The 25,952-nt window shown below is 45.4% G+C and overlaps 1 protein-coding gene across 4 annotated transcripts in view; it reads left to right on the top strand.

The window, feature by feature from the left end:
- Window positions 1–25,952, top strand: part of GLI3 (GLI family zinc finger 3) — a 269,004-nt gene that overhangs the window by 152,182 nt on the left and 90,870 nt on the right. For all 4 annotated transcript variants that reach the window (XM_072760058.1, XM_072760057.1, XM_072760061.1 and 1 more), the window contains one exon: window positions 2,739–2,844. In XM_072760058.1, the coding sequence (XP_072616159.1) occupies window positions 2,739–2,844 (106 nt within the window). The remainder of the gene's footprint in view (window positions 1–2,738; window positions 2,845–25,952) is intronic.

The following is a 25,952-nucleotide window of genomic DNA, read 5'->3' as shown; positions in this document are numbered from 1 at the left end:
GCCCTGTGTATATGAAAAATGTGGATTTTGGGCCTTGTCGTAATTCATCGCTGAACCCACATAGAGAAAATCAGATACGGTTGACACCCACTTATCTGGTGGAGAGAATTTAATCACACAGACCACAGCCAAGAGCCAAGGAGGAAAGAAGTGAAAAGATCCTCCAACTCTGACATACTTGTCACAACGTCCCTGGAAAATGTGTGGGACGAGCCTTCAGGAGGAGGGTCAGGTTTCATGAACGCTTGACCAGAACACGGTGTTAGTGGCCCTACTTTTCCGATTTCCAAGGTCAGGCAGGTGATGTGAGCTGATTTTGAAGGTTTGAAGTCTGCTGGAGGCACGCACGTGTGTTCGCATGAGCACCGACCACCGAAAGGAGAAGAGAAAGAAGAACCACCCCTGAGTCCGGCGGCCGTCCGCCTCACCCTGGACTCAAACCTGGCACATGTGGGCCTGTTTCAAAATTTAAAATCAGGAAATATTTACTGAATGTGTGTCAGACTCCCAAACTACTGAAAAAGGTGGCTCCACTCCATTGTATGTTGTTTTAAGAAGTATGAATAATTTGCATCGGAAATGATTAAGTGAGGGACACCTGGGTGGCTCCGTGGTTGACTGCCTGCCTTGGGCTCAAGGCGTGATCCCGGGGTCCTGAGATTGAGTCCCACATCGGGCTCCCCGCAGGGAGCCTGCTTCTCCCTCTGCCTGTGTCTCTGCCTCTCTCTGTGTCTCTCCTGAATAAATAAATAAAATACTAAAAAAATGTTTAAGCAGAATTGGACATTTTGGCTCTGCGTGGCTCACCGAGTTTGAGAGCAGCGCTGGATATGCTTTCAACGTCAGCACGCCAGCCGCAGAGCTTTGGTGACAAAAGAGTGACTCCATCCTGCCTTCATAGTTAAGTCCTAAGCAGTGCACTTAAAATATGATTGATTTTTTTCGCGTGGAATTTATACAGCATATAGTGTGGTAAGCCATCAGGGAGTTGGAAATCCCTCACCTGCTCAGCGTCCAGCGTGCCTCGACTGGGTGACAGCACGGAGACAGCAGCACGGCACCACTGCGCTGACTCCCACCTTTACCTTATGGTAGACATTGCATGCAGTCAGCAAGCCTGTGAGGCAAACATCACATCCTCTCTCAGTCCCAGCGGTTTTCCAAGAAACCTTCTACGTCTGATGGAGCGTAGCTTTGGGCACCTCCTTGGTTCTCCCAACACTGCGCCCATAGGTTTTCACTCTTATTTTTTTTCTTCTTCTCATAACCTTACTGGTAGATTCTCAAAGGAAGGCAGCAAGGGCAAAGTTCAGACAAGGGTCGTAAGGTTTCATAATTTTTTTTTTTCGATTTTAATTTATTCATGCATTTCCTTCAGACTTTGGGAAAATGCTGGAAGCCCTGCTGAGGCACCGTTGGTGCGTGCATCAGTCCCCGGGAATGTTTTGGGGCGATAGCTGTTCTCCTGCAGGTGCCAGGACAAGCGTGTGTGGAAGGTAATATTTGAAGAGAGGCTTTGGCGCAAGGCTCATGGCCTTGGAGACACAGCGTCGCTCCATCACCTTGCTTCTTGGAACTTGGGGGAAACTTGAGTATCAGCCATGCTTCTGATGAGAAAAAGCTGGCAAAATTCTCTTCGGGTTTTTCAGTGAATCACTATTTAGAAAAAAAAAAAAAAGTTTATGTACAGATTTGTCAGAGGCAGCCTGCTTCAGTTACTGTAGTCAATGGGACCCACAGGAACCCCGGAAACGCTGACAGCAGCCTGAGCCAGAACAGAGGGGGGCTGGTCTGGGTCCAAGGAGAGGGTCAGGGCTGCAGGGCCGGCATTCCTTCCTTTGCTCCCAGCCTCCCTGTCCGTGTGACAGGGTCCGCTCACCTCTTCCAGCCAGGCCTTGGCGCATCTCTTCGGCTGACCTACAGATCTGCTGCCCTTTCCTTGTGACAGGACAGTGGAGGCCTGACCCAGGACAGGGAGGAGGGGAGCGTGCATTTAAATTCTAAAACCGTGGGACCCCTGGGTGGCTCAGTGGTTGAGCGTCTGCCTTCGGCTCAGTGCGTGATCCCAGGGTCCTGGAATCGAGTCCTGCATCAGGCTCCCTGCATGGAGCCCGCTTCTCCTTCTGCCTGTGTTTCCGCCTCTCTCTCTGTGTAAAATAAGTAATAAAAAATAACAAAAAATAAATTTTAAAACCGTGTGTGTGTGTGCGCGTGCTCCATACATATGCACGTAAGTGTGTACATACATGTATATAGACCCATGGATTGTAGCAGGGACTTTTTTATTTTTTATTTTTTTCTGGCCGGGGCTTTAGAAAAGTCTCCTTCCTTTAAAAAGCATCAAGGATGGGAGAGAGATGAAACTAGTATTTATATTACGTGTTTGTCTAAATTTCACCTGGCAGTACAATTGAAAAGAACTCTGTGTCCTCAGATCTGGTCCTTCGGGTTTTGCGGCTCCCTTCAGGCCTTCCCTTCAGGACAGGACACGTGTTATTCTCCTTTTCTTGCTTTTCCTTGGGGGTTGTAGCTGCAGTCCTGGGGGCAGGTGCTAGGTGCTTGGTCATACTTCTCCAGGACCCCCGTACCTCCGAATGAACTCGAAAGACCGCTTCCCCAGGTTCTTCAACGTGGGCTTGGCCTACGTTGTGAAGGAAGTACGGCGGCGTGGTGTCATGGGTTGGGAGCCTGTTGCAGAGCCTTCCTTTTATACATGCTGGATTTTCTTTCTGTTTCAGACCCTTCTCATCTCTTTCCTGCATTCCACCCTCCTGTACCAATCGATGCAAGACATCATGAGGGGCGTTACCATTATGACCCGTCTCCGATTCCTCCACTGCATGTGTAAGTAGTCAACCTTTACCCACTACCGAAGCAGAACAGAACACGAGCTTTTACTGTCTCACGACTTTTGGTGAACGGTGCGGCTCCTGGGCTTTGAAGATGTGATACAAGTGTAAGATTTACTTTTGAAATACGGCAAGCCTATCTGTCCCTGGACTCACTGAAGCAAATCCCCGTCGCTTCCTGAAGAATGCCTGTCCCACTAGGTGGCTGGCAAGTATTCACCATATATTGTGCTGACGTGTGTTCTGTGGGCCGTAAATACTAAATTAAAAAGGTCTAAGTGGGAAGTTACCACTCGGAATAGGTGTGTGGGAGAGGTTGGGTTTGAAGTTTTTCATGCTCACGTTTCTGTTCCCTGGAAGTCCTGTCCCAGCGATCGCCATGAATTGTCATGAAATTTTTATGGTGAATTTTCAGGGCCCCCATGGTGTGTAGAGCGACAGTGACTTGATTGATGGGGAGGTCTCCCAAACGGGATGGCGCATGTGACCGAGCACATGATTTACACAAAGATAAAGGGAAGGAATGGTGCTGATCACATCCGTTAGGACAGGAAGCAGAAGAACACTTTGTGGAAATAAATAGTATCTCACCCAGGTTGGGGGTAGCAAGAACAGTGGATTTCCACGCGAAGGTGGTATTCTTTTGTTGCGATGTCCGGAAAACTGTTGGATACTATAATTACTGGTGCCAGCGCCTGGGAGGGGCCACCCCTTCATTCAAGGGCCCTTGATGTATACATTTAGTCAGATCTGGTAATCACCCTTCATTCTGAGACAGTAAAGTTAGAAAAACACAAATAATACTTTGAAGAATAATGCTGGTTATTTAGATGGTGGATTGCGTCTCCATGGCCATTAGTTAAGCTGTGTAATTACGTATGTGCCAAAGAAAAATGAAGTTGTTTTAAAACAAGTCCTCCTCTGTGAACAGAATTAATTGATATTAACAGCCGTAACTACATGCCCAAGTACACATATAATATTTTACCAACAGTTTTTTGGATCCATCCCCCATTATTGAATTGTAATTTCAGAGCAGATTTGCCTGGAGGTAAGTAATAAATCTGTGTTGCAGACTTCCATAAGCATTAAAGGAGAAGTGGGTATTTATAGAGAGAGAATACAGAAACTTGTGACTTATTCTTTGACTTTTTTTTTTTGTTGTTGAAACACAAGTAAGTATTTACAGGGTTCTGAAGCCTGCTAAAAATATATTCAAATAAAACCATGAGGCCAATTAAAAACCCCTATACGGAAAGAGAAGGAAATTCCAAATTCAGGCTGAAACCTGCCATGTAATTCATCCTGTGGTATGGAGGCTTTGCGGGGCAGATGGGACCTCAGAGGCCCTCAACGAGGCTCTGCCCCGTGGGGTACAGAGCCAGCAAGGGCCAGGCCCGCCTTGGAGATGCACATGGCTCATCCCTCTCACACTCCGGTCTCTGTGATGCGGTAATTTATATCAGATTTCCTGTGGAATTTCAGAATGCTTTACTCTTTCAAAAAGACTGCTATAGAGAAACTTCCCCCCGGATTGAGGTTATATGATGGAATGAGCTAGTTCCTATGGGTTCATTATCGCTTGCCTTGTTATTAAATAATTCAAATATGACTCTACCAATAAAGATCCCACGTCTTGGTCCTTCGCCAGAATGCAGCAACAGCAAGCCCTCATGTGGCCCATACCTTGCGGCCGAGGCCCTGGTCACTGTCCCTTCAGGATTAGCTCGCCTGTGACAAAAACACCACAGGCTTGAGGCAGGTCGGGTTTGGAAAGTCCTGGGAGTTGGGGGTTGCATTTCAGGTATGACTGCTGAGCTGGGGTTTTTATAGGTTTTAGGACTTCCTGCTTTTCTGGCCAAGCCTTAGGGTACTTTCACACAACCGACTGAACTGTTCCCTAGCTGCCTAAATGGATAGCTCTCAAAATTCATAACGTGAGGCGAGTCGATAATGCCGAGGCCCAGAGGAGGGTCCTGGAGTCTTCTGAGAGGGGGCGTCATTGCCCCGTGCAGAGGGCAGTGGGAAGGTGGGTCCGTGGCCGCCCAGGACAGCTAGGCCTGGAAGGGCTCTGGGTGGACACTCGAGAGCTTATGTGGTTGGCCCGGGAGGCTCGGACACATGTGTCTCTGGTGCACCCTTGGAATAGAATGTTCTCTCCGCATTGCCCTCAGTGGCCCTCCTCTTCTCTGTGACATACCCCTGCTTCAGCTCCTCATCGTCAAGGCCTCCTTGCAGGCTCATCCCTGCCCCCGAGGCCGTCCCTCTAGCGCCCTACGTGTGCCCTTACTCGGGGTACATCATCTTTCTGGTGATTTCCTGCCCCTGCTCACTGCCCCCTGCTAGTTTGCAGGCAGTGCCCAGCACCCGGCCAGGCACCCTGTAAAAGGTGCTTGGTGGACACTCAGCTTGTCCATCTGGGAGGCGGGATGAGCGGGACAGCGCTAATGCCCCCCCACCCTTGCTTTATCACACTCACCTGTCCTGGGAACTCTGGTAACCTACCCTTGCCTTTCACTGCCTGGAAATGCGGTTTTCGGCCTTCCTGGCTCTCCAGACTGCAGGAGGAGTTCAATGATGTCACATGCGTGTGAGCACTCTCAAGAGCACAGAGCTCCAAACACGCTGGGAGCCAGCATCCGAGGTAGCGGGGGCCTGAGAAACACGGGCCTCGCTCAGTCACGACCCCCTTCCAGGCTTTTGCATCTTCTGAGGTGCTAGGAGTGGCTGCCTGTGATCATTTTAGGATCGGAGAGTAATCTGGGCGAGTATGACTTGGTTGCTGAAATCTTAAAAGCACATCCATTAAGAGTAAAATGGTTTTATCTAGAACTCGGGCTCCAAATTGCTTGCTCTGTAATTGTCTTCTAGAAAATGAGATCAAGTGAGCTTACGGAGTTTTTAGAATAAACATTTTTAATTATAAGAAGACCAAATTTGGGGGGATACTCTCATTATTTTGTACACATAATTGTCCTTCTGGTGCCAGCTTTAAAAATGAAATTATAAGTCTCTTGAAAACAGGATTTGTGTTGGTGATGGAAGCACTGGCAGGTCTCTGTTTAGAAGGATGGCAGGCGCTGTGATAATTATGCTATCATATCCTATCATTAGAGATTCTATTGAAAGAGGTTTATAAATTGCTCCTCTTTTTAGATAAACCACCCTATATTAAGGCATCAACGATATGGTGCAGAATTAAATTAAAATCTCATAAAATGAAATATGTTCCGTATTAGCTGTTTGACACTTAATTTGCCTCTGAATGAGTAGAGGAAATCACAAATTAACCTGCCTTTGTTTTTCCAACCATGGCTTATTAGGTGTTAGAACAACTACAATTACAGCCTAATAATAACCACCAAGCCTTATAAATATGTACGGAAATGCGTCCGTTTGCATTAAAGCACCAGCTTGTTAAATGCAGTGTCTTTAGCTTACCCTGCCTCCCTCTCAGGGCGTCATCCACAGTGCATGGGTACGCAGTGTAGACAGAGCATAGAAACTCACATTAAGTGTCCTGGAAATAACAGTAGAATTTATTAGTATTTCCTTTCTCAACTCAAAATCATGACTTCAGGTTCACGGACTTACCCGTGGGACAGTGGAACGTGGGCATCTCCTTTCCCTGAGTCGTCACCTAAAGATTGCCATAGAAAATGTACAGCTTCTGCATTATGTTCCTTTAATTCAAGTAGTTTGGAAATTAAGGAACACTGAAGGTGGAGAATTTCCCCCTTTCCTCTGAGAGCTACACCCCACAGACTTCACCAGGACTTGTGCCCAGTCCATACACCGGAATGTCTCTTGCTCTCTCAAATCGTTTGCTTGGACCACTGATTCTGTGTTTTATTTAGCCATCCAGGAAAAAAAGAAGTGAATTTTTCAGAAGATTTTCTTTATTCATGAGAGACACAGAGAGGCAGAGACACAGGCCGAAGGAGAAGCAGGCTCCTAGCAGGGAATGTGATGCAGGACTCGATCCCAGGACTCTGGGATCACGACCAAAGGCAGATGCTCAACCACTGAGCCACCCAGGTGCCCCCAAAAAGTGCATTGTTTTGGGAAAATGTCAGTGAGTGCACTTTATTGTATTTCTGAGATTTTTTTGGAGCATTAAAGGCAGAACCCGAATGTGTATCCAGAGTGGAGCTGATCTTTCGCTCCTGGTCTCCTTGTATTGCATGCCTCGCATTGTTCTCTTTGGGGCTGCATGCAGGCCTGCATAACTCCAGGAGGCGTCATTGTGTGCTATGGGGGTGCACGATGCTCTTGAGGCTAAAAATGAGTGTGCGTCTTTGGATTTTACTTGGGAATTTAGACAGTTGCAATGTTAAGCTCCCCTCTCCCAAAATACAGTTAGATGTTCAAGTGACTACATTCACTCTCATCAAGAAAGTACTTTTTTCTCTTTTGAGTATGAGCATTTTGAGTGTGAGCTCTAAAAAAAAAAAATGGTGTTCAAATTCATGTAAGTGTGTCCCTTTTAAAAACTAGACAGAGAGTATTTATTCATAGAAACCCAAATTATAAAGTTTTAAATTTTACATTTCTTCTGAATTTTCCCCTGGAAGAATGTCTGTCTTGTACCTACAGCTTTTTGGAGCAAGAGGGTTCTCATTTATGGACCAATATGAATTGAATTTCGGAGAGTCCGTTTGCTTCATACTGAACTCTGCAATTCATTTTGCAAAGTGAGATCCTTAGTTACTAATCCAGGCGGTGATTCAAGCCCCAAGAACCTTGCCAGCTGAGCCAGGAGCTGCCCTTGTCTGGAGCCGTGGATGTGGACAGGGCTGTGCTCCCAGCCCGCAGTCACAGAGGCTGTCACCCTTCACCATCCACGTCACTAATTCACCCCAGAAAACCCGCTTCACCTTCCCTCTCTTGGGGGGAGATGAGCACTCGTGTTCTGGTGTATTCGGCAGCTCTTTATTCTCTTGCTTGACTCCATGTGGCTCTTTCCGGGGCTGCCCGACTGCGTGGAATTATTCCACCTAAGAAGAGGTGCTCTTCCCACTGCAAGTGGCATCTGGGGAGAGGACTCCACGCACAGCAGACCACTCATACTAGCTGTGAAATAGAGGGCCCTGGAAATACCTACGGCTTTGCTCCATGATGACGATGGCCTTTTAGGGACGATAGCAAGCAGATGAGTAGCAGGTTTGGAGTATGAATAAATACATTTCTTTCCAGGGAGAAAAGGTCTAAGAAAAGACATGTCATTATGGTAAAAGCTTAGGCAAAGGAAGGGTACGTAGATGCCAGTGCTGCTGTTGCATTTCCTTCCCTCGTTTCTTCCCACCCTCCCTGCATTCAGCACCTTGCTTGTTTTAGGAGGTACTGTACCCATCGGGAGCTCACATAATAGTTATTCAAAAGCAGCCTCCAGTCTAGCTGCCTATTAAAACCTTGTGATGGGGCCATGCACATAATAGTGGTTTCATTCTATTCCTTCCCCTTCAGTAAAGTGCAGAGATGGAGCAAAACCTTGTATTTGTATCTGGGGGCATGCCCAGTTTGGAATATTTGAATAGAACAATTTAAAGTTAACAAAGGAAAGTCCTTTTGTCCCTTCAGTGCTCTATCATAACCATTATTAGGACTGGTGGTGAAGTGTAGCTTAGTGACAGATGCCATCAAATAACTAGAGCTAATGTTGTATAAGAATCACTCCCCCACTCCTCCCCCTGCCAAAAAAAAAAAAAAAAGAAGAAAAAAAGATGTATACGTTTCTTTTTTTTTAAAGATTTTATTTATTTATTCATAAGAGACACAGAGAGAAAGAGAGAGGCAGAGACACAGGCAGAGGGAGAAGCAGGCTCTACGTAGGGAGCCCGATGTGGGACTCGATCCTGGGACTCCAGGATCACACCCTGGGCCAAAGGCAGGCACTAAACCGCTGACCCACCCAGGGATCCCCTATAATTACGTTTCTTGAGTACAAAGACCATCTGTGTGTTTCTCTGCATTTGCCGGGACCAATCCACATCTTATGCATAGAAGCTCCTAAATAAATACTATTTTCAAGAATAAGGGCTTGTTTCTTCTCTTGGGCCAGGGCAGGGTCGCTGCCGACACCTTTCTTTTCTTTTTGTTTCTTTAATGTCGTTAGAGTGTGTCACCTCTATACCAACAAGGCTAGCACACTTAGAACTCAAAATCACAGGCTTAATAAGTAAAAACTTAAGATTATATAGAAGCACTTACCGCAATATTGGATGCTTTCCGGTGCCAGGTGCATTCCCTGATACTACATCAGTTACTGGTTGTAAAAAGTCCATAGTTACCTTATGTGACATTTATTACTGATCCCCAGGCCCTTCATATGGAAATAGAGTTAATGAAATTAGCAATTTCAAATGCAAAACCGAAAAAGGAGCAAAATTTCAAAAGTAAGGGGGGAAAGAAGACAATAGTGTAACGTGTGCAGCTATAGTGACCATAGCTGCTCACCTGACATTTTTGAGTGTTTAGCTATGGGCTAGCACAATTTTAGAGACTTTACATAATTTCCCATGTTAAACTTAGAGCAGTGCTGTGATGGAGTTGGTATGACCAGCCTCATTTTAAAGATGCAGAGGCCTCGATGCAGAGAGGTTACGCAGCTTGGGAGTAAATAGTGCGTTGGATGTGACAGGGGCTGCCCGACTTACACTTGACTTTTATCCTCTGCTTGTGAAAATCAGCACTGAGACTTTGCTGGCCTAGTCTGCGCTTACTGGATGAGCACAAATCATTGTAACAGTACCTGATAGGACATTCTCAACATCACTGGCTGTCAGAGTCTTATGCTGATTACTAAGGTAGGAAATATGACAGTATGAAGAGCCATAAAAAGCCTTTCGACCTAAAAAGCCTATCAATAGCCAAAAACATTAAATACACGTTAATGTTTACTGCTGTAGAATTTGGGAAACCAAACAACTGGACAATGTACACACCCAACCACAGGGAGTGGGTTGGTAAATTGTGGTTTGTCGACTTGGTAGCCTATTGGGTGCCCCTCGACAGTTGGGTCGAGGAGACCATATCAAGGCATGGGTAGGTAATGATGGGTGATGATAGCGGTATACTCCGTGGAACGTAAGTCATGCTGGACTAGGTCATAACACGTATCTGCCTGGAACCTTCTTCCCTAGGATACCCTCACCTCATACATTTCCCGGCACTGATGTCTCCTTATCAGGAGAAGTCTTCTGTGAAGACTGTCTAATGAAGTTTGGGAAACTCCAGCCTCTGAGCCTGTTGTGAATAAAGTTTGATTGGGACACAGTGACCGCCACCCCATATTGACTGTTGTCGGAGGCGGCTTTAGCAATCAAGGGCCTGGTTGAGTTGGGCACATGAGACAGACAGATATGGCCTGCGAGGCCTTAAAGATAAACTTTGCCAACCCCAACCTAAAATAACACCCTCTTTCCAGCCCTACTCTTTGTCCCCTTTTTCTGCTTTATTTTTCTTTCTTTAGTTTTTGGGGTTTTTTTAAAGAATTTATTTCTTTATTCATGAGAGGCATAGACAGAGGGTCAGAGACATAGGCCAAGGGAGAAGCAGGCTCCTTGCAGGGAGCCCGACATGGGACCCGATCCCGGGACGCTGGGATCACATCCAGAGCCGAAGACGGATGCTCAACCACTGAGCCACCCAGGCGCCCTTCTTTATTGCTTTTTATAAGCGAATGCCACTCACCGTATTTTCTACTTTGAGACTTTCCGACGGCTAATCCCAGCATTTTCCATTGCGTAGCCTGTCCAGTTCAGAAAAGATAATAACCCTTACTGTTTGCTTATCATTTCTCATGACCAACTGAAAAAATACCGTGAAGCCTGCCTAATTGTCAAGAACGACTTTAGGCCCGCCTCCCCCCGCAGTTCCCCGTGTCAGTCTGAAAATGTGGGTGAGTTTCAGTTCCTGAACCTTAAAAACTTTAAGGGGCCGGCAGCCTAAGTCCAGACCCACCAGCACACACTTTACTTTGCATGAAGAGATGAACGCGGAGCCAAGTGCTCCTCCGAGGGCATCACACGTTCTTGTGTTCTGCAGTATTTCTAACGACTGCAATACCGAATTCGGTCATCGGTTGCAGAGAAAGCAGGCCCTAATTATAGTGCATATTCACAGAGCCTGAGCGGCAGCTTCTTGGATAAAATTCCTGTGTTCTTTATGCTGCGCTCAGCAGTCAGGTCCGGGAGCAGATATTGACTGGAGGTATTCACGGTCACTGAACCGGAAGCCTCCGGCTCTATAGAGCCTGCTGTCAAACCTGTTGCGGGGGTCTGGGGGGTACTGAACTGTAACAGACTTTTTTCTCGGAGTACAATGCTTCCACTCATGGTAAGCCTGGCTTCAAAGAAAACAGAAATTTACTGCCGTGGTTTTATGTATTTTTCAAAATCTGCATTGGAGAAAATTGAACTTGAACAGCATTTGTCCCAACGGGAAGACACCTTGGGGTTGGCTCTGTGTGATGACGGTCACCTGGATGGAAGGGGCCCGTGGGTCTCACTACGCGGCCCTCTCTGCTTCACTTAGGTAACAGAACCCGCTCTTTCCAACTAAACAAAGACATGCCATTTCCTATAGTGGCACAGCATGCTGAGTTCATTTCAGACCTTTCCCCAGAGGAACAAAGGCCCACGACACAGGGCTGCTTGTCATTCAGTTCTTTTTGTGACTGTGGCACCCCCCCCCCCCCCGCCCTGTGAAATGCATACATCAAAAAATATAGTGGTCGTGGACCATTCCAGAAACCTGGAAGTTTCTTTCTGAAAGCTAACTTTCTGAATCCTGAGTAACAGATTGGCTGGATTTTTGCATCTTTGGTGATGCTAGGGAACTGAGCCCCCTAAAAGGAATTAGCAGGGAAAAGTGTGGAGACTCCTCTGCATCCTGAAGTAGGGAGTTTGGGCAGTGCATTCATCAGATCGCTGTACGGAAAAGAACTTTGAAAAGAAAAATCTGGACTTTTGCACTTGGGTAAAAATGAGCCAGTTGGTCCTGTGGCTTACCGGTCCCGTGCCTGCTTCCTGCGCTGACCTAGCTGAATTGGTGACGGTGCATGGGTTTTTAACTCCAGTGTTGTGATTAACATCAAGTGCATGCTGGATCTATACCCTGCGCCTCTGCCTCTCCCCTCTTTCTCTCTCCCCACATGCACAAAGGAAGAAAAGAAGGTAGAGAAAAGGGTAAGAAGGGGCAGAAACTGCCTTTAGGGCACGAGCATGCATTGCCAGGAAAGAAGAAAAGATAAAGGTCTGTGATCGAAACCCATAGGTTCTCTGAAATCCACTCACTTACTATTCTGGGTTATGCAGCATCTCACATGTTTCTAAGTTTTAGATACTTAAAACTGCCTTATATAGCTTCGGGGACATTACAGATTCATTCACAAGTTCTTGGTTGGGACTCCTCAAAGGGAATAGGATGTGCAGCCTCAATCTGACCCTCTAATAGCAAAATGCCTTCTGTGTAGTCACAATCGGAGGAATTCTTTTACAGGTTCACCTCTGAGGACCCTGTGGCACCAGTCACGAGTCTTACCTGTGAATTGTTCCTAAGGACCCCATCCTCCCCAGGCCCCATCACCCCCTGGGCCCCGTCACCCCCAGGTACTCAGAGCTCTGCCTGAAGGACTCAGGTTAACTCCGTGCTCATGAAGGGATCCCCAGGGCCTGCACAAGGCTAATGTGTGTCTCCTGCTGCCTGGAAATGAGTTAAAGGCACTAACCAGAGGCACCACCAGTCCTCTTCTCAGTACATTCAAATGGTATCCAAATATTGCCAAGTTCATCAGAAGTGAACAGCATCTCTATTATAGGGGGGCTGGCAGGAGGGAGGCGCTGGCAGTTAAATGACCTGCCTCATTTGCAAAACAAATCACCAAACCGTGTTGCTTGAATATGATTTACATTTTTAAGACAGAGTCCAAAGAAAGCATTCCGGGCTTGCTAAAATGCTTCTTACCCCTATTCAAAGTAGTCTCTGGCTCCCCCACAGAACAAAATTCCCATATTCCTAGCCTACATTGTTTTCGACATAAACGATGCACACACCAGTGAAAGTTTTCAGACACGAATTCAGAATTGCCCGTCAGTAACAAAGGCTATCAGAGCTCTTTTTTAAAAGGGGCTCTGATTTTAAAAGGTTTCTCATGTCCTATTTGCCTGGGATAGACTAGATTAATGTTAGAATTACAGTTGGCCCTTGAACAATCTGGGGGGTTGGGGTACGGACCCCCCACCCATTATAGTCGAAAATCTACATGTAACTACTGACTCCCCAAAAACCTGATTGCTAACTAGTCTGCTGTTGACCAAAAGCCTTAACAATAACATGAAGTCAACACACACCTTTTTTTTATGTCGTATGTGTTATATACTGTATTCTTATAATGAAGTAAGCTAGAGAAAAGAAAATATTACTAAAAAAAAATCTAAAAGAGGGGCACCTGGGTGGCTCAGTGGTTGAGCATCTGCCTTTGGCTCAGGTCGTGATCCCGGGGTCCTGGGTTCGAGTCCCACATCGGGCTCCCTGCAGGGACCCTGCTTGTCCCTCTGCCTGTGTCTCTGCCTCTCTCTCTGTGTGTCTCTCATGAATAAATAAATAAAATCTAAAAAAATTTTAATAAAAAGAAATCATAAGAGAAAATACACTTCTAGTACTGTGCGGATTTATCAACACAGATCTGGGTGTAAGTGAGATCTGCACATCTCCAACTTGTATTGTTCAAGCCAGCTGGCTATCGGAATATGCTATTTATGTTGTCGAATCTGTTTATTGGGTTTATTCAAAGTAAGTATTCTATGTCTCTCCACTATTTTACCAAATCTATCCTACGTATACTGTGTTATGCACACACGCGGCGCTCACTTCTGTCCATTTTCTGTGTGGCAGTTTCAGTTTGTCCTCGAGATTATGCCACATGATCTTCCATCTTAATGGAAGTAGTCAAGAGGGGAAGAGAAGGTCAGTCGGAAGTATTTTAATCTTGTTTTAATGATCAAAATCTGGTCACTTTGGGTTTCAGGACACGGCGATACGTGTCGTAACGTGGATATTGAGAGACAAGATGGTCTACATCCCCGTCCCAGTGGAAGTCGGGCTCGGCAGGGCTGGGAGCTGGAAGCAGGGGTCCTGCACTGTCCTGCAAAAGGCGGGATGCTCAGGTCACATGGGGCTCCTGTGAGGGGGTTCCCTGCGTGGAGCCCTGGAGCATTTCGCAAGGCCGAGCTCATTCTCTAGAAGGGGGCTCGCAGGCCTCGGGGATCTGCGCTGGCAGCTCGTGCCCTCGGGAAGGCCTTCCCGTGACCTGAAGGCCGGTCAGGAGATACGTTGCACCCTATGGAGTTTGGGTTGGCCTCCCCGCCTTGCCCCATCTTGTGACCCAGGCAGGCACAGCACTTGGCAGTTATTTGGGTTATTGTTGTCTGCTGTTTCTCTGTTGGGAGGAGGGAGGTAGGTGGAGGCTGAATCGCAAGGGATGAAAAGTGGAGGCCCTTCCCCACCGCCCGCACCCCCCCCCCAAGTGTATCGGAAAGAAACATCCTTCTTGGTCTGTTTGCTTTGCAAGGGCGTCCTTTGATGAGGCCTTTGTCCGAGGTCCCCACTGAAGGCTCAGTGTACTCAAGCTTTAGAAAAGGCTATTGGCCCTTCTTTGTTTTCTTTGTTGAACTGTTTATTTTGCTTTCTTCCCACGAGGTTCCCTGGCCTTGCTCTGACAACGCTTTTCTGCATGAATTGCATTCCTGGGAGCCACAAGTTTCCAGATTCTTCCAGCCCATTTGATTCCGGCCTGTGTGATTAGTCCACCGGTTCGACCTGCCGTGGGTCTGTGCCAGGCAGGGGGCTTCCAAAGTGCCCCTAACGTGGACGCCCAAAGACACCGGTAGCCTCATTAGTGAGAGGGTGGCGCGGCGCTCCAGGGCAGCAGCAGAGCTGCTGTTGAATCAGCGCTGGGGTTCAGGTCACTTGGTTTCCGCTCGGTGGGCGTGGAGGTGGTGCGGGGCACTGCACTGAAGATTTAAATCTTCAGGGACTGAAGTGGTCCTGCCTGGGGAGCCAGAGAGCCCATTAGCACCATTTAAGTTAAATTCACTTTTTGGAGGGATTTCGTCATCATTTGCATAAAATGCACCTCCATCTGTGTAGAAATAAGGAACAATAGTAATAAAAATTATTCAGATAGTCTTAATCCTGGCCATTCTGTTTTCTTGTGCACAGATGTCATTTTCTGAAGTGTTGGCTTATGACTCGAGACCGAGAGGGACAATTAGCGAACTTAGGAGTTACGGTTTTTTAAACCTCTGTTAATAAAGATTAAATGTCTGTTTAATAAGTTATACCTTCATTTTAGGTAACCATAAAATGCTGTGATACCATTGAACAAACTTTAGCTATCTTAAAAACAAAATTCTAGGGGCACCTGGGTGGCTTAGTCGATTAAGCGTCTGCCTTTGGCTCAGGTCATGATCTCCGGGGTCCTGGGATCGAGTCCCGTGTCAGGGTCCCTGCTCAATGGGGGGAGGGGGTCTGCTTCTCCCTCTCCCTCCACCGCTAATCCCACTGTCCATGCTCTTTCTCTCTGTCTCTGTCTCTCTCCCTGTCTCTTAAATAAATAAGTAAATAAATCTTAAAAGAAAAAATTCTATCAGAGATCTGGTCTGTTCACCCACTGAGTGAACATGGGTTCTGTATGAATTCATTCTTTTATGCCTGAGCATCTGGACTCTTCACAGGCAGGTGGGGTGTGCTGCACCCAACTGGGAGCCTGCATTTCTTGATTGTGTGTCTGGAAGTAGTTTTGACTCAGAACCTCCCAACTGAAGACCCAGGAGCTTGCTGGAACCGATTGACCATACAACCTGTGATGAAAGTTGTATGTAGTATAAATTCCTCTCTATATACAGAAGCTCTTCCTTCGTGAACTGCGGAAGGCCCCCGACAGTGTGGCCCGGCGTGGTTCTGGTTCCTCGAGATCCTCTTCTCTTTTTGCTGGGCCTGGTTTGAACCGGGTGTCTGATCTTTGTGAGCCTGGCGATGGCCATAAACTGTGTGCCATAGACTTTCTGGGAGGGGCCCTCGTTAGTCTTCTCTTTGGCAACTACATGCATTCCCTCTGTGGGATCAAGGTTCTTCTTCAGGCAGGGAGGATTTGTCGGGAAGGTGGGAGTTAACCTCTCTTGTCTAGAAGAGGCCCTTTCTCCTTGGAGTGGGCTCTGAAAACAGATCCCCCAATGAGCTGAAACACAGCTGCCATAATACTTCCTGTGCAACACAATTAGGCCTCCCTACAAGCAGGACCGGATTACACGTTCGCTCAGTAATCACCTCTGAGCATCCCCGAAAACAATGTTGGTTACATTAGCCCATGATAATGCTGTTTTCTTGGGTTTCTAAGTGTAATTTCAGAAAATTCAAATATAACTCCGTTGGCATATGGCTTCTGATGATCCTCTTCTTAAAACCAGTTTATAAGTTATTTTCAAAATAAGTGTAGGCCCCAGCGAAGTCCCATTCTCAGCTCTGCCGTGAATTCACTGGATTCTTGAATACCTTTCCCTGACTTCTCTGGGCCTCCTTGTTCTCATCTGAGAGGGACAAGAGTTGGAATAAATGATCTATAAGATCCCTTCTTAACATCCCGTTGTTATCGGCAAGTTTAGGTCTATTCCCCTTGTTTTTCCCTTGCGTGTGGGCAATCGGAATAGGAATAGAATATGAAAACACCGCGGCCCTAATACGTATACGCCCTCCTGTCATTTTTGTCTCTTGCCTCTCCTTACGTGAGCATCTTGCCCACACCCAGGGCATGCCCCCACTCTCTCTCATACTTTCTAAGTGATGTTTTGCACCTCGAGGTGCCACCAGCACATAAGAGCCATTTGAATATAAATTCAGACAGGGTGCCTTTGGAATAAAATGGTAACTGGAAAGCCATGCCATTGGTTCCATTAAGAGCCTCAATAATGTTAAAATATAAATGTAGGGGAGCCTATATGCACATACCTGTGTTTGTTTTGGGATAGTTTTCCTTTGTGTTTAAAATCATAGACTGGGTTTGAATCCAGCTTCGGTATTTAGGTATTTCTGCTATGCAAGCCCAATGTCATCATCCAACCCCATTTTAGATCAGGAACTCAGTGAAGGAGCAGATTGCTGGCACTTAGGCCAGTGTCTGGTACGTCACGGATATTTGACAAATAGCAGAATTACCTAATACGTACCTGTTATACTTCCATACTTACGTCTATTCTAAGTTGGTGCATCCTTTTCCCAGCTCTGAAACTGGAGCATGTCTCATGATCTGTCGTGTTTCACCACGGCTGTTGGTGAAGAGGTGTTCGTGAGGAAGTTTCGGGGATCTCCGAATAAAATTCTTTTGTCTTATATTTTCCTTGCTGGGCCAGTGCTAGAGTGCTACATGATAAAAACCTATGTGGGACTAAGTCTCGAAGCCCCCTTTTAGTAAGTAGAAAGCAAAAATGGCAAGTGTTAAGTATTGTCATTTTTAGTGGTACCTAAAATAATATCGTGTCTTTAGATCAATAGCATCTTTGCTTTGATGAAATACAGTCTATCTCATAGATTGCACATACGTATTGTGTCTGTAGGTCTGTAGTCAGCAGGAAAAAATTGTTTCATTGTCAAGTTCATTTTTTTCCCCCCAAGAGCACAGCCAATTTTTCCTAAATGTTATAATAATGGACCTGGTTGCGGGGCTATAAAGTTAAAATGTAGACAGTGTTTGGGAAATGCTATTGCTACCTGAATCCTACAAAATGCAAGGAAGGACAGCTTCAGCCTGGAACCCTATAAAGGAGGGAAGCATGTGTTGCGTGCCGGTGCTGTTGGTGTATTTGTGCAGATGCATAGCACAGGCTCTCCGAGGGTAAGACTTCATGATTAATGGTGTTTATTCTTGACAGAAGCCTCCTTTATTTATCTGCAATACAGTTTAGCGATTTTATCAGGCCCCTGAATGAAAAATATTCAGTCATACCAATATTGCAGTGTAAATTGAGTAGAGTCACTTTTTATTATATCTTTCTGCCTTATCATCTGCACAGTAATTTTCTAGCAGAGGCTTGATATGGAAAAGGCTGGATTTAGCTGTACTTGACACAAAGCCTCTTCAATTTCGCCTAAAAGTTCAGGCTGCTCTTAGAAATGTGTGTGTGTCTGTGTGTCTGTGTGTGTGTGTCTGTGTGTGTATAATATATAAGCCCTCCCTCTTATCCAAGCAATTTCAGGATTTGAAAGAATAAAGATAAAATGCACAAACCTGGATGGGAGAAGTGTTGTTAATATAAAAATATCTAATAGCTGTGAACTCACTGGTAAAAAAGCTCCTTTAGTGTCTAAGCTGTGGCTCAGTTCTGAGCTTTTGGCCTGGCTACGTGGTCCCACTTTTTTCTAATCAATCACCCTCCAAATCCAATCAGCATAAAACCAGACCCTTTCATTTCTCCTGGGAGTAATAGCAAAGTTGAAGTCCACAGCGGCCCCGGGGGGGACGTGAGTCGCTGTGGTGATGGAACATGCCATTCCAGTCGGGGAGGAAGGAAAGAAAATGAGATCTCATTTGTGGGACACTCAACTAGAGAGTCCCTAAATTTTCAGCAAAACTTTATTCAAGGGGCAGACGGTATAACATTAGATGTCAGAGCTAATCAATGGCAGGCAGGGACAAATGATTTAAATCCTAGAAACGTTTGGATTGTGGGACCAAAGAGACTTTAAACCTGGTGGCTGGGATGGAAATCATCTCTGCCCACGGCTCACATTTTCCCAGTGGGCCAAGGAAAGCCCTAAGAGCCGTATGGGGGACGTGTGTGGCCCTAGGCCGGTTCTCCAAGGGTACTATGATCGGGTAATTCCAGCCTGTCCTTTCAACATTTCGGTTCACTTGACTCCGTTTTCACTGTGAAGACAGGGATGCAGTCGCAGACCTCATGGGCCCTTACCCAGGCACCAGGCTCCGTGTCTGTTTTTCCATGATGTTCCTCCGTGTGCCTGGGACAAAGTGCTCTGAAGCCAGGAGAACCAGAATCCTGGGAACTTCTTATCTCCTTACATGGGCGTGAATGCTTCCTTCCTATGAGTGACGTAGACAAATTGTTCCCTGGTTCATTGGATATCCTCCTTTGCCTTATTTAATTTCTTTTTGAAAAGTTTGATACCTTCCCAGGGGTCAAACTTCCGCAATATTGAGACTCGTAGCACGCAGTTGAGTCCTACAGGGTCTGTTGCCAGTGAAATCTAAATAGCCTGCCAAACTAAAAGGGCCCACTATTTTACCTTTACTAGGCCAGAGGGCCCTAGCAAATCTCAGGGATGTTGTCCTGGAGGAGAGCCATTTAGATAATTAATAATGGCCCCTTGTTGGACGTCCCTACATCCCTTAAAATAAGGATAATTTAAAGAGCGATGGAGAGTATGAGTCAGTGAGCATAAGAAACAACCCTGAGAAGACCCTAGTCAGTGGTTAATAGTAATAATAATAATTTTGAGGACTGTGATGGTGATGCAACATGGAAAAAGTCCACACCGGCTAGTGGAAGGCAAACCTAAGCTCAGGGTGCCAGAGGAAGGATCTTCTAGCTGGTTCTTGAAGTAACCCATTAAAGTAGAAATTAAAACAGAAGCCTCATCCTCTTCTTGGCTCAGAATTCCAGATGCTCCCTTGTCTTGGGTAGAAATCTCCCCCACACCACCTGCAAGAGGACCGAACATGAAGCAAGGATTAAAACTGTTGGAAGCTAACTTCCTGTTTCTAGTTATTTCCACCCAGTATCTGAAGCCTCCTGCTGGGTGACCTCTCACTTCAATAACAGATCCTGGCTTCGGGCTCTCAAGATTTATGAAATGCCTCTTTACTGTAAATTGTTCAAATTTCCAAGTAAATGACATAAAAGCCACAGACACTTGTTTGTTGAGTTGGTTAAATCCAGCAGTTCTAATTGAATTTCTTGTGTTCTAATTGAGTTTCAGTTCAAATTGAATTTTTTTTTTTTCTGGTCCTTTCTCTTTATACCTGGTGGGTACCACGGTTTAGATCCAAAAGTCCGTCCCAAAGAATGTATGATGGTTGATAGGATTCTACATTATCAGAAAACCTAAGAGCAGTGAACAAATGCCACGTGGCCCGGGGTTTTTCTGGATACTTAGTTCACGGGACTTAGGCCTGTGCCAAGTCACCCACACTATTGTGTCCCAGTTTCTTTCTATTCTGCTGTGTGTTTTCTTTTTGGAAAAGAACACTATTTTGCCCCTTTGAATGCTGCTTTTGGATAGAATTGGTAATTCATTAGATTCCAAAAAAATAAGGTCTGTTAGAATGAATGGAAAATTGGCAGGAATGTCAGAGAAATCAGACTTGGAGATTTTTGTCCACCGCCCGCCCCCGCCCCCTCTTTTTTTCTTTTCTCATAGCAATGAATTTTTGAACTAAAACCAAGAATAACCATGCCCTTGAGTTTACTTTCTAGAGAGGAGAAACCCTGTTCATTTTACTAAGGTCAAGTCAAGTCAGTAGTTTCTTTGCTGTGCCACGAGAGGTGACATGGGGTGCTTCTAAATGACACCTGGGGTGTCAGGTCGTTGGCTCACCCTGGCTGCAGAACAGCTCCCGTCCTTTGGGGTGCTAGGGAGTCAGGACACGAGGAGGCCACAGAAGCTGGGTGACTTTGGCCTTACCCAACCCAGAGCTCTAGTACTGACAGCAGCAGCCAGGAACGTGTTGGTCGTCAGCACCAGCATTTCCTGAGACCTTCCCACGGGACAGAGCCAGGCCCGAAGCTCCATGCATACCTTCTTGCTGACAGTTGAACACTACAGCACTGCTTTGCTTCCATCCAGGCCTGAAGAGCTTGAGCAAAGCAGACTTTTAAAGATCTTCACCCAGCGTCACACCTGTCTTAGGCCTGGTGACATGGACTTGCTGCAGGGAGAGAAAGGGGCCGGTGTGTGGGGTGGGGGGGGGGAGCAGTGAGACGGGAGGGCCCCTGGAGCCCTGGCTGGGCCTGGCTGGACTGGCCTCCCGCCCCCGTGGCTTGCCCCATGGAGAAAGAGAGAGCATCCTGACTGTTCAAAGGGACAACCTGTTGTGTTAGGGAGGGTGGAGAAAAAGACAGTGTCATTTGCTGTGTCACCACAAACCAGTGGGAAGCTCTCTAGAAAACAGGGCCCCATTAAATGCTCCAGAGGCTGACCGCTGAGAACAGCTCTCCGTCCCTCCATCTGCCAGGCATCAGGTCAGGAAAAGAATCACAGCTGGACACCTGAACCTGTGCACGGGGGAGCCAGAGTGGTTTTCTCATCAAAGCCGTATCTCTGTGGACTTTGTGAAGGAAAATACAACATATTAGTTCTTCTAACAGTTAGTCCTTATAGTTGCATTAATTCTATTATAAATAACCTAGCAACATATAACACGCACGTTACATATTAAAATATAGCACTATACATTGGATTAATTCAAAACCCACATAATTTAATTTTTAAAATGGTTTCATTATTCTCACAAACTGTAGACTAATTGGGGGAAGAAGATAAAGAAGATGGCTTTTTGTATTTGTTACACATTGGAAAAAGAAGTACACCTTTGTATGGAATATTTGGAGTCTTTTAGGGCAACGAAAGAGGCTGCTAAAAATAATAATTTAAATACACTCTGCAGGGATGCCCGGGTGGCTCTGCAGTTGAGCGTCTGCCTTCAGTTCAGGGCGTGACCCCGGGGTCCTGGGATCGAGTCCCACATCGGGCTTCCTGCATGGAGCCTGCTTCTCCCTCTGCCTGTGTCTCTGCCCCTCTCTCTCTGTGTCTGTCATGAATAAATAAATAAGTAAGTAAATAAATAAATCTTTAAAAAAGAAGTAAATACACTCTGCATTCATGGAACTGAATTATTCAAAACTGATGACAAGTTATTTAGGAACTGGTTTGTCAGCTGCCATTTGGATCAGAGATCCTGCTTCCAGCCTGGCTCTCTCTCTTCTGCCCTTGTTTGTAAACTGTTACAGACACTCACTGGGTGTCTTTTTCCAAGAGTTGGGACCCAACGAAGACTCATACTATGGGACGTGGTCGTTTAGCCCCAGGTGTTTACTTGAACCGATGATATGTCTGTTAAGAACTCTTGTTATTGTAGTTACTTTAAATTCTTTGACGATTTTCCTGACCATGAGAACTCGATCTGTTAGTAAGAATTATGTTTATAGTACGGAATGGAGGTGAATTTTGTCAAATTATTTTTTTGCAGTCTTCTCAGGAGGGAATAAGATCAAAGTTAGCCACAAACCGTTGCATTATTCACGTGATACCTGTAGAACATAGTTTTGGCTGCCGAAGGAGATGACTGACAGGGATTGGAGATATTCCCTTGGTCTCTCCCTCTGGTTGGCTTAGCAGGGCCTTTCTTCCCCCAGAATTAACGTTACGGAAGCCCATCTCTCATCGTTTAGGCTAATGTGTCAACTACACTGTCTGCTTAACAGCAGTATATATATTTTTATTTATGGTATTTTTAAGCATCAATGATTTGCAAATTTTGAAAAATACACGTGTGTATCTCTTCGATTATCTGAATTTAATGGAAACGGTTGAAGCCACTGTGAAAAATGTTGATATATTTGACACATATAAATGTGTGTATCCTTTTAAAAAAAAATGGTAGTAATAGGACACAAACAGAAAAGTACACAAAACGTACACATATAGCTCAATGAAGTATAATGAGTTATCGCAGAGTGAAAACCTCTAACTACTAACCAAGTCTAGAAATACACCAGTGCCCTAGAAGCCCTCCTTATACACTTATCCACCTCACCAGGATAAACATATCCTGACTATCCTAAAGCTAACATTTAGATCTGTCTGTTATTGACCTTTACATAAATGGGATCATACAGTGTATTATCCTCTTTTTGTGCCAGGCTTCTTCCACTCAACATTATGAGATTTTGTACTTTGTTCACAGTGCAGTTTGTTCATTTTCTTTTCTTTTTTCATTTTTTTTTTAAAGATTTATTCATGAGAGACACGGAGAGAGAGGCAGAGACACAGGCAGAGGGAGAAGCAGGCTCCCTATGGGGAGCCCAATGTGGGACTCGATCCCGGGACCCCGAGATCACACCCTGAGTTGAAGGCAGACGCTTAACTTCTGAGCCACCCATGTTCATTTTCATAGCTGTTCACTATTTTGTTGTATGAATCATTTACCCATTCCACTATTCGTTTGTTTTAAGATTCTATTTTTTTAAGTAAGCTCTGCACCCAGCATGGGGCTTGAAGTCACAGCCCTGAGATCAAGAGTTGAGCGCTCTGCCAACTGAGCCAGCTAGGTGCGCGCCCCCACCCATTCTACTGTTGATAGATGCTTGATTGGTTCCAATTTTAACACTGCTCTGAATAGTCTAGTAGATTGTAGCTCATGTGTGTACACGACTATTGTGGCTACACCAAGGAAAGGAATGCCTGGACCATAGGGTGTGCATTCATGTGGGTTCATGATGCCCAGTTGTTTTCTAAAGGGTTTGCGCTGGCTCACACTCACATTGTTGGAGAGTTCCTGTTGCTCCAAATCCTCATCAACACTTGGCACTGCCCCTTTTTGCAATTTTAGACATTCTGTGGATGGTTAGTGATCGCTAATGATGGTTTCCATCTACATTGCACTTACTGGGGATGTTTGTGTAGAGTCTCTTAAATGATATTAGAGAAATAGTTTAATATTGAGGGAGAAATATAATTCAAATATATTGAATTTATTTGACTATGTAAGACGTGCATAGTGCCCCCCAAAATGCTCATACTAATTATGTTGAAATATTGACATTGGTTTAACCCAAATAGCTTGGGACATAAGGAATAACTGTTTTTTAGTGTTCCTTCACAATAATCTCAACGTTTCCATTTATGGATGCAAACTCCTTTTATACTCAGACATAAGTAGAAAATAAAAATAAGAAAGTCATTCTTAAAAATCCTTTGAAATGATGAGTTACCAAAAAATAAGTATTTCTCTTGTGTTATGTTAAAGAAATTAACTATAACTCTTAAATTTTATATGTAAGAGGGACAGCTGGGTGGCTCAGCGGTTGAGCATCTGCCTTCGGCTCAGGGCATGATCCCGGGGTCCTGGGATCGAGTCCCGCATCGGGCTCCCTGCAGGGAGCCTGTGTCTCCCTCTGCCTGTGTCTCTGCCTCCTTCTGTTTCTCTTATGAATAAATAAATAAAATCTTAAAAAAAATATATATATACAGGATAATACTCAGCACCCTAGCATTAATGTGTATGATTAGCAATATTCTAACCTTCCTCTTCAGTGGCCACTTCTATTCAAATCATATGTACATTTTGCAGTCCCATTCACGTTCCATATTCTTTGTGACCACCATGCATCCTGGAAGCCTCCCGTTGGTGCCTTCTGATTCTTGAGAAAGCATTTGCTCTTAGAGATACCCACGTGTGTATGCCTTTCATCCTATCTGGCTATGAACTCTTTGAAAGCAAAGACTAAATGATCAGATAGTATGTTTGCTGAACTTCCTCCAAGTTCTGAAATCAAACGGGAATCCTAAGTAAGCGGATTTTCCATAAAATGTATATCAAATGAACATACTGGAATATTCATCAGTGTAGTTATTTTTCTTAAGATTTTATTTATTGACTTAGAGAACAAGCGGTAGGGAGGGGCCGAGGGAGAGAGAGAGAGAGAAGTAGACTCCTCTGCTGAGCAGGGAGCCCGATGAGGGCTCAATCCCAGGACCTGGAAATCATGACCTGAGCTAAAGGCAGATGCTCCATCCACTGAGCTACCCAGGTGGGGAACCCCACATGTAGTTTTTAAACCCTAAAATCCAACATGGTAAGTTTGCACAAGGCTGGAGCCAGTTACACATTTGGGGGAAGTACTTTTTAGCTGTAAAGATGATGACACTAGGATGTGCAATGAAACCATCTTATCGGCAGGGCTGTGGCAGTTTAATGGAGCAGGTGTTACACAGGGTGGGCAAGGCTAAAGAACCCCAAAGTGACCATAAAAGCCCCCAGGACTAGCCCAAGTTGGAAGCGATTACCACCCCTCATCTGAAGGTGTGTGGGGAGGGAAGAGTGATTCAGCGAAGGCTAGATCCTAGGAAGGGCTCATGCTTCCAGAGCCGTGGCCGTGGGCATTGAAATGCCACCAGCACAGCTCCAGCCAGCGAGAGGGAGTAAGTGGAATAAACACCTTGACTCTTCCCTCCGCCTTAGCTCCTGCCCATGCATCTCATTAGTGGAGTCCAGAAGGGGAGAGTCGGCCCTCCACGTCAGGCCCTGCGGCCCAGCCTTCCTGGGCATGCAGTGGTTGCAGGGGTGAGGCTGGCAAATGGAAAGTGACCAGCACAACCACTGGCACGTTTCAGAGTTGCAGGATGCTTCTGGGGCACAGGTTATCTGGAAGCTCACCCTTGAACGGAGGAGGAGATGAAGTCCACGATCGTGCAAATTTCTGGCTGTGCCTGGCGTATTAGCTGTGGACGTTTCTGTTATTTGTTTCCCTCCCTGGAAGGAAAGCTAATTTTTATTATACGTTGTGATTTATTAAAATTGTGCTTATTGAATAATTAAATAGTTGGTGAAAAATACATTATAAGGGATAACTCCTCTTTGTTCTCTGTTAGGCCACTTCCTGAATATGAAGAGTATCTACTTGTTATACGAAGAACAGAATTAAACAAAAAATAAACTTGTTACGCAATAAAAACCCCAACATCTCAGTCTTCTGATAGTTCGAGCCCTCATGTGAAGGTGCAAGGATCACGTGTACTTTTCCAGTGTCCCAGGCAATGCAAGTGTGATTGTAATCATCCAGCGTATAAACCTGGTTTAATGCTCTCATAATGGGTAATGCAGGTGATTAAATACTGTGATTTTAATCTTGGCGTTTTAGTAACCCAATAAGATAGATGAAAAGGCAGTAACAAATCAGATTATATAATGATATTTCACTCTAACTAAGAAGTCCAGTTATTCTCTGCACTATGTGCTTTTGTTTTTTAAGGTTATCATAGGATACTGTTTAGAAAAATGCTCGAATAAGAATCCTCTACTTTTTTTTT

This window comes from Vulpes vulpes, chromosome 5 (genome assembly GCF_048418805.1).
Source record: "Vulpes vulpes isolate BD-2025 chromosome 5, VulVul3, whole genome shotgun sequence".
NCBI lineage: Eukaryota > Metazoa > Chordata > Mammalia > Carnivora > Canidae > Vulpes > Vulpes vulpes.
This window is presented reverse-complemented; position numbering and strand designations above follow the sequence as displayed.